Source organism: Pteronotus mesoamericanus, unplaced genomic scaffold, assembly GCF_021234165.1.
Source record: "Pteronotus mesoamericanus isolate MK-2021 breed Mesoamerican mustached bat unplaced genomic scaffold, CSHL_Meso_final contig_25, whole genome shotgun sequence".
NCBI classification, from domain to species: Eukaryota; Metazoa; Chordata; class Mammalia; order Chiroptera; family Mormoopidae; genus Pteronotus; species Pteronotus mesoamericanus.
In genome coordinates, this window is record NW_026555105.1 from 1,488,895 (window position 1) to 1,497,921 (window position 9,027).

Sequence of the window (9,027 nt, forward strand, 5' to 3'; positions counted from 1 at the left end):
TTATGAACCTCAGGGTAAGAGTGTTCAGGCGCAGCGTCTTAGTAACTCTGTCCTCGTTCTTAGTGATTCTGCACCACAAGTAGAAAGTGTTAAAAAAAAAATTTTAATTTTGTAAATAGAAGACTTGCCGCGCTGCCGACGGCAGGACTTGAATTTTCTCGTGGCAGTTTGAGTCAGTCTCCCCCTGTCGCGCGCGTGGAAATGAGGTTTCCCCAGGCGGCTCCTCCCTGCGCCCACTGCCACCCACTGCCGCCCACCCTGGCGGCGCGGCGGCCGGGCGGGGCCCAGGACCCGGGGCCTGCCCGCCCCGCAGGGAGGCTCGCGCGCCCGCCTGCCGCCTGTCGGCTGCGGGCCACTGCGGGGGCCGCTGAGACGCTGGGACGAAGGAGCGGTGGTGCTGCGGCGACGCTCGTGCGACCTGGTCCCGCGCGGTAAGGGGAGCAGATCAAAACCGGGCCGTGGCCGTGGAAGCCAAGCCACCTTCCAACACCTACGGCTCCGTCTGCGAATTAACTTGCACCGTAAAAGCTCCCTAATGAGACGACATCCTCCGCGACCGAGAAGGACGCTGCAGCCACTGCCTGCCAGCGGCTGCTGGGCGCATCACGCCCTTCCAGAAAGAGTAGGGGCCGGGGGGCGGGGCGGGGGGGGGCGGTGGAGTGGGACGGGAAGGGCGCTCCCCAGTGGCCTTGGCAGGCACAGCAAGAGGGTCGGGAGGCCGCTGGCCCTGCCTCAAAGGAGACACTGAGGGCACGCGCAGGGGCCTGCGGCGCCAGCGGCTCCTCGCCGCGCCGGGGACAGGGCCGGGCTTGCTGAGCTTGGCCTGTTGCTTTGGTTTCCATTCGGGCCGGCCTTTGCGCTGGGTGGGCGGCATGTTTCTTCCCTCCCCTCGCCCCCCAATCAGGGAACGCAGAGCGCCCCGTGGACGTCACCTCGCCCCGGGTGCGCAGCAGTCGCCCGGCTTCCTTAGAGCCAGCGAGCACGGAGAGGCAGGACGCCGGGCAGGGCCTCCGTGGTCCACGCACCAGGCCAGGAGCCCCGGCGTGTCTCGGCGCCCTCCCCAGGCAGGCGCGTGCTGTCCGCTGGAGCAGCTGCGCGGCGCGCGGTGAAGCCTAGCAAACGTCTGCACACGAAGGGAGCGCTTTGCCATGCATTCACTTTACTACTGAAAGGCGTGCGTACAGTGCGCGTTCAACAGAAGTGCCCGCAGAAGGCCCCAGTGCCTATCGGTGGCGCCCCGACCCGCCCACGGTCCCGTGTCACAGCGGAGAGTGCGTGACCACGTGGGCTTGGTAGGCTGCCCGTGCTGCCGGCGGAGCGGGCGTGGGTGGCGGCGGGAAACGCCGGCGGGCCGAGGGGCGCTTGCTTGGCGCCCCCCGCGGTCAGGGCGCGGCGTCCCCTGCCTCCATTTCCACCTCCCCCGCAACCTCTTCGCTCTCCTCCAGGGCGTCTTTGGCGTCTTGGAACTGCTGGTACTCGGACACCAAGTCGTGCACGTTGCTCTCGGCCTCCACGAACTCGCTCACATCCATGCCCTCACCCGTGTACCAGTGCACGAAGGCCCTCCTGCGGAACATGGCCGAGAAGTGCTCGGACACGCGGGTGAAGAGCTCCTGGATGGCCGTGTTGTTGCCGATGAAGGTGGCGGCCATGTTCAGGCCGCGTGGCGGGATGTCGCAGACGGCCACCTTGACGTTGTTGGGGATCCACTCCACGAAGCTGCTGCTGTCCCTGGTCTGCACCGTGAGCAGCTGCTCGTCCACCTCCTTGGTGGACATCTTCCCGCGGAAGATGCAGGCCACCGTCAGGTAGCGGCCGCGCCGGGGGTCGCAGGCGGCCATGGTGTTGCGCGCGTCGAACATCTGCTGCGTGAGCTCGGCCACCGACAGGGCCCGGTACTGCTGGCTGCCCTGGGCCGTGAGCGGGGCGAAGCCGGGCATGAAGAAGTGCAGGCGGGGGAAGGGCACCATGTTCACGGCCAGCTTGCGCAGGTCGGCGTTGAGCTGGCCGGGGAAGCGCAGGGAGGTGGTGATGCCGCTCATGGTCAGGGACACCAGGTGGTTGAGGTCCCCGTAGGTGGGCGTGGTCAGCCGCAGCGTGCGGAAGCAGATGTCGTAGAGGGCCTCGTTGTCGATGCAGAAGCAGGCGTCGGCGTTCTCGATCAGCTGGTGGAGGGAGAGCACGGCGTTGTAGGGCTCCACCACCGTGTCCGACACCTTGGGCGAGGGCATGACGCTGAAGGAGTTGAGGATGCGGTCGGGGTACTCCTCGCGGACCTTGTTCATGAGCAGCGTGCCCATCCCGGAGCCCGTGCCGCCGCCCAGCGAGTGCACCAGCTGGAAGCCCTGCAGGCAGTCGCAGGCCTCGCTCTCCTTCCGCACGGCGTCCAGGACGCTCTCCAGCAGCTCCGCGCCCTCTGTGTAGTGACCCTTGGCCCAGTTGTTGCCGGCGCCCGAGTTACCTGCGGCAGAGGGGTCGCGGTCACGCTGCCCAGACGGGGAGGGGGGCAGGGAGGAGGGCGCGGCCAGGAGGCAGGAGAACCTACCGTGAACAAAGCTGTCGGGCTGGAAGAGCGCGCCCAGCTTGCTGGAGCGGATGCTGTCCATGGTCCCCGGTTCCAGGTCCACCAGGACGGCTCGGGGCACGTATTTCTTACCTGCACGGAAAAACGGAGACATCAGCGAACTGTTGTTTTTCTAAAAGTTAATGTTTCATCAAAATAGAGCCTTGTGATACGGGTCCAAGAAAAGAAAAAGAAAAAAAACAGCATCTTTAGTAGAAAGAGCTTGACATTGAATCCTGACCCTGAGAACAATCATGCAAATCTGTGAAATGCTTGAGAAATTCCTCGCTCATTATTTTGTCCTGTTGCATTGCCCGTGGCAGAGACTCTGTTCCTGGTGGAAGCGCTTCTGGTTTTAATTTAAAGACCAAAAAAGGAAAGTTGGTGCTTAAACTACTCGTGTTAGGACATGTGCCCCCAATGAGTGACTTCGTGGGGACCTGTCACTCGTGAGTCTGCTGCTAGGCCTGGACAGCACTCAAGTGACCACTGGCGGCCCCCCTCCGGCCACTCCCTCCCCCGGGACTGGTGGCCAAGGGCGGCGGCGCCCGGCGTCCTACCGTGGGCCTCGTTGTAGTACACGCTGATTCTCTCCAGCTGCAGGGCGCAGTCCCCGCTGTAGCTCCCGGCCGCGTCGATCCCGTGCTCCTCGCCAATCACCTCCCAGAACTGGAAGCAGAGGCGGCGGTCAGCGCGCAGAGGGACCCCAAGAAAGGCCGCATCGGCTCCAGCGAGCCCACGGGTGGAGCGGCAAGACGGGCTGCGGCCTGGGCCAGCGTCACCCTCCCTCCCCCGGACGCCTTTCAGGCCTCTTCCCACATGTGCCCCCTGGGGCACAACCCACCGGGTGCCTCTGCCACCCCGCACCTGAGGACTGCCGTCTGTACCCACCCGAGCTCCCCAAATGCGCTGTCAACACAGGTTACTACACTGACGTCTGCTCTTTTTAAATCCAGGCTCTTGTATCCATTACAGCGGTGGTTTTAGAAGTTCCCATCGAGAGCGTATCAGTAGCCACTCCTCCATGCTTCCGGCTAGTGAAGTCCAGGCCCCCGCGTGAAAACAGACTGGACTCTTAGCCGATTTCACCAAAATATCTCATTTCACTTCGGAGGTTTATTCAAAACCCCACGACTGGAACACCCACATCCGATTCAAGCCCCCTGCATTTTTGTGATCAGGGGTGCACACGACTCAAACCCACCCATAGCTTATCCTCTAGTAACTGTTTGAAACACACTGCGCCTCCCGTCACATGCACAGTATTTATTATCAATACCAGAGCTACGTGCCAAGCTCTTGCACGGGCAACAGTTGCTGAGACAGCTTCTTTCCATTGCCCTGGAAGCACACAGTCTGACGCCATGGAAGTGAATCCACTTATGTTCGCGTCCCCCAGGGCTTTCTCCCTGCCGCGCCTGGTACGTGCGGCCTCCGCTCGGGCCATGGCCTCCTTCATAGTGAAGTGCCAGCACCATGCAGAGTGTGGAAGAATAAATACATTTAAGTCCTATGACACGCAATTTAAATGTAACTTCGAGTTCTTAGGGCCCCGAACCGTAAGGAGCTGCCGGGCTCTGGCCCTGAGGCCACGCAGCCCCAGGCCGAGCAGAGACGCTGTCTAGCCCACGCCCGTCCTCACGGCCTCTGCCTGCATTATCGTCCAGCCTCAGAGCAGGGGGTGGGGGGCAGCCTCCGACCTCTCCGCGTGTCTTGGTTTTGGACGCCTGTCCCTGTGCATGGAAGGGTGGCTGTCTCTCTTCCAGCCGCAGCATTTTTTGCCCCAGGTAGCCAACCCCTGCATTCAAAGAGTAGGTTTTGCCCAGGTGCAGCCTTCCCGACAGCCCACAGCGGGAAGCAGCCACCGGGTCCGTGGGTGGCTGAACAGACGCAAAAGTGGCCCCTCTGCACAGCGGGACGTTATTCAGCCTCAAGAAAAGAAGGAAGTTCTGCCGCCTGCTACAGCGTGGACAGACCTGGGGGACCTCGTGCTCGGCGACATAAGCCAGGAACGAGGGGACAAGTTCTGTAGATTCCACTTCTAGGAGGGACCAGGAGGAGACAGGCGGGTAGAGACAGAGCGGGCGGGGGCGGGGGCGGGGGCAGGGGGGCCCGGGCTGAGGGGAGCAGGGCGGGAGTTCGCATTTGAAGGGGACAGTTTCAGTTCCGCAAGGGGCCATGAAGGATATACCTTAAAATGGTGAAGAGGGTAAATTTTATTCTGTGTTTTACCACTTTTTAAGAAATCTAAAGACAGTTTTAATGCAGTTCATGCTTGTAAAATTCATTTTAAAATAGCAGTGAGAACAATCAGATACTGTAGAACGGGTCATCTTAAAACTAGGGTTGGCGCCCCGGCCGAGGAGCTCAGGTGGTTAGAGCGCCATCCCAACGCACGGAGGCTGCGGGTTCCCTCCCAAGGGAGGGCCCACGGAACGGACGCGTAAATACGCGAACAGCAAATTGATGTTCCTCTCCTCTCCGCTTCTCCCCCCTCCTCCCCTCTCCTCTCTCTCTCTTTCAAATCAATAAATAAAAGGTTTTTAAAAATTAGGGCTGGAGGCACGGGGTGGTATCCCTGGTTTTCTTAGTGCTACCAACCCAGCCAGGCCCTTTGTAGAAAAATTTAAGGGGGGAGGAGAAAAACTCATTTGTATCCTAGAGGGAGTATTTTAATTCTTTTTGCTACTGTGCACAAAACTCTGAGGTTTAACTCTTTACTTTCCTATGGCATGTTAAACAGAATAGTAAGCAGCTCATCTTTTTTATCTTTAGAGCATAAATACGGGAGAGAAGGGAAAGATAGCTTACAGACACGGTGTCGAAAGTCACCCAACAAACTGGAAAGCTGGAGACAAACGACTGTTTTTAGATATGAAAAGTGCATCGCTGAAGACGATAAAGTAAAAATGGGTGATGTGTGTTATCACACACGGGACTCAATGAATTAAAATAACCCTTTAAACTTCTGCTATTTCCTGTCTCTTTAATTAAAGGCATTAATAATCAAATACCCAGCCAGCACATGCCGTCAGCCCAGCTCCCTGAGGCAGCGTCTTGGTCAGCGGCGCCTGGGGACCGCGGCGGAGCGAGTGCCGGGAACGCGGGTCTCCTCACCTTGGATCCGATCTGGTTGCCACACTGGCCAATCTGAATGTGCACAATTTCTCGCATCCTTGCCTGTGCCCGAGCGCAAGGTCTTCCCGGAACTCGCAGACTGTGGGGGAGCCGCCTTCACCTTGCGAGCGCAGCACAGCTCTGGGCTGTGCAGCAGTGGGACCAGCCGACCCAGCCACCGAGCCAGGGGGACCCAAGGGCGTGTCCAGCCCAGACGCCCAGCCCCCCCCCCCCGTGCTCCCTGCTATCACCCCAGTGAAGGGGGTGGTGGCTCTCTCCCCCAGCACAGAACATCGCCCAGTCATTTCCTAGAGTCCATGACCAGAGGCTGCTGCTGTGCGCCAGGCCTGGGGTTCCGGCACAGGGAGGGGGAGGCGGGGGGGGCCCTGGTATGACAACTGAGCGCAGGCTCCTAGCTCACTGGGGTGACCGGAGCCACCTCCAGAGAGCTGCCCCGTCCAAGCCAGTTGTATTATTAGAAATCCGTTTGCCTGAACGTGACAGATGAGACCACACATGCTATCCCAGAGCATGAGGCGGCCTCACCGCAGCCACACGACCAGCGGGGTGTCTCCCCGCCCTCGCCTGAGAACCCGCCACGGCTCCCGTTGTCTTCACCATGTTCCCTAAGGAGCGGCCCCAGAGCCATGGGTGGCTGGGGGCGACCTCAGAGGGAGACAGTGGGGGCGGGGGCGGGGAGACTTGGCCAGAGTTGCGGCAGCACCATGTGATTCTCCAGAGCCTGGGGAAACCCAGTGGAGAGAGAAACCTAAACCCAGCCTGTCCCCTCCTACCTCCCCAGCCCCTTCTCCAGGCTTGGGCCTCAAAGGGCCCTCCTTGCTGCGAGGGTCCGGAAGGCTCGGCCGCCCCGGGCCAGGATCCGTGGCTGGCGCCTACACGGGCCCCCGACCCTGTTCACACCCTTGCTTCCCGCCTCCGCTCCTTCTGCAGACTGCTCTGTCCCTGCCCGGCCTTCTGCCCAGGCCCGGGCCTGCCTGGCCCCCCAGCGCCCTCCCTGGCCTGTGCTCCGTTACCCCTTTCGCTCTTGCCCCACTCCCTGGGGGCTTACGGCTCGCCACGGGTGTCCTTGAGCAGACCGCGGGCGCTCTGAGAGCCATGCACTCCCAGATACCTTCAAACCACCTGCAAAACCAGGCCCAGGCCCCACCCTCCCGACTCCCACCCCCACCCCACCCCCGCAGCCAGCCCCGCCCCGCAGCGCAGAGCCCCAGAGGTGCGGGCCCAGGGCAGGCCGAGTCCCGCTCCATCAGTGGACACATGGGCCGGCACCCCAGCAAGCACCTGGGGCCTCTCCGCAGCATCTGCCAGGCACCCCAGGCGGGCCCCTGTTCGCTGAACAGCCACCCGCAGGGACCGGCTGTGTGCCAGGCGCCCGCACATTGGGAGCTGGGGGCTCGGGAACGGAGGAGACCGGTGAGGGCAGCCCCTGGGCTCACGGACGTCTTCAGGGAGGCGCTGGTTTAGGAAGACACAACCCCCCAAGACATGGACCCTGAAACAGGCTGAACTGGACTCAGAGTCCCTGGTCCCTGCCCTCCCTGCCTCTGACCGGATGGGCAATGTCCGCTGAGGGGTCCACCCTGCCCCCCAAGCCCCATCCTGTCAGCTCCTAAACCCTGGGCCCCTCCCATGTGCCTGGGGAGACTCAAGGTGAGGTCGGTGGTACGAGCAGGGAAGACACTGACAATGGACTTTGCGGGGTCGGGGAATGGCCTCTGCCCGCTCCCACAGGCTCCAGCCACAGCACGGAGGGGCCTGGGCTGTGCGCGGAAAGGGAGCAGGGCTTTGTCCCCGGCGGTCCGCCCCTGCCGGGGAGCAGCAGCACCGTAGGACACCAGGTCAGGCGCGGGAGCCAGGCGCTCGCCCAGCCCCAGGCGTCTGAATACAAGGTAGGTTGTGTAGTAACATTGTATCCATGCTGGAGTTCCCACATGTGATCAGGGCCTGGGCTTGTACAAATAGAAATCCTTATTTTCAGGAGATACTATGACACATTCAAGGTGGAGTCACCAGGCCTGGGACTTCATTGCAAACATTTAGCCACCACAGTTAACACGTGACGCATAGAGAGCGAGGTAAGCCAATGGAGCAAAATGTTAGCAACGGGTAACAACGGGCGCATCCACCCCGACGTGGCACGGGATTGGTACTCTTGGAGCACTTCTCACAGTAGGCATTTCCTTCTGCCCCCAACGGAGTGGCCACAGGCCTCACAAGGGGACCCCGCAGATGCTTCCGGTTCAAACCCTGCCACCCCCAAAGGCGAAGAGAAGAAAGCGTGTACATTCAAGATGAAGGAATTTGCAGGTGCCTACCAGTGCTTTTCACAAACTAAAAAATGAGCTTCCAGCTTTCATAGAAGTCACCCAACACCCCTGCCTTCAGTCCCCCTCCTGCCACCCTCCTGGAGCTCCGCGACTCCCCCGCCCAGCCCCTGGGTCACAGACACCCCCGCCTGTGGCCCCCGCATTGTACTTCCCCGTGTTTGCTAATTACTTCTAGGCCTGCCTTATCTCCCGCGGGGCCCCAGAACTGCCGCTCTTGTCACCTCTGAGTCCCCAGCCTGCCCCTTGGGAACAGGGCCTCCGCAAATGTTTGCCGAGCCGCGCACACACCTGGCAAGGGTGAGCGGCCGCGCTCGAAACGGCAGGTGTTCCTACAGGCAGCATTGTATTTATTCAGAGTCTGTCCCGCGCAGGGTGGGACTGAGGCCCAAGGGCTTTTCTAACGTCCCTGATGAGGTGGTCCCTCTGAAAGGACAAACTGTTCCAAGAGGCGGGCACGTCAAGGGTGGCATGTCGACAGAGTAACCGCACGTGCTCCTCCAGGGAGCGGTGGCTGGGGCCGCCCAGGGACCGGCCCGGGCGGGGGCAGCGGGGAGGGCGCTTTGATCTCCCTGGGCTCGTTCTTCTTCGCTGTGTGTAGCGGGAGCTCTCCTGGCGGGTCCCGAGCACATTCCTCCGGGCCCTCTCAGTTTGCTCAGGGAGGGGAAGCCCAGATGAGCACTTAAAAGGCTTTTCTGTTGATGGGGCAGTTGGCAAAGAGGGGGAAAGAGAGGACCCCTGTTTGCTTTGACTCCCAGCCCCCGCTGGCTGTGTTTACTCAGGCTGAGCCAGCCCTGAGCTTTGGTCGCTGCCTCTGGGTGAGGCTGGGGGGTGGGGGCAAACGCTGCCTCCTCCCTGAACCTGCGCTCTCTCGGCGCAGGCAGCAGGGTGGGGGGTGGCGGCCCAGGTCTGCAGACAGGACCGCGTGCAGGCCACGTTCCAGGGCGGCTTCGTGGGACGCTAGAAGCTGCGGCACGCTCTATCCAGGCGGCTCCCTCCGTT

The 9,027-nt window shown here is 61.5% G+C and overlaps 1 protein-coding gene across 1 annotated transcript; it reads right to left on the reverse strand.

Annotated features, from left to right (window-relative positions):
• Positions 1-1,382: 1,382 nt before the first annotated feature.
• Positions 1,383-5,737, reverse strand: TUBB1 (tubulin beta 1 class VI). The gene is made up of 4 exons (XM_054573343.1): positions 5,681-5,737; positions 3,124-3,232; positions 2,546-2,656; positions 1,383-2,461 (listed from the first exon to the last, which is right to left on the reverse strand). The coding sequence occupies exons 1-4, from the start codon at positions 5,735-5,737 to the stop codon at positions 1,383-1,385; spliced, it is 1,356 nt and encodes a 451-aa protein (XP_054429318.1).
• Between the last annotated feature and the right edge of the window lie 3,290 nt (positions 5,738-9,027).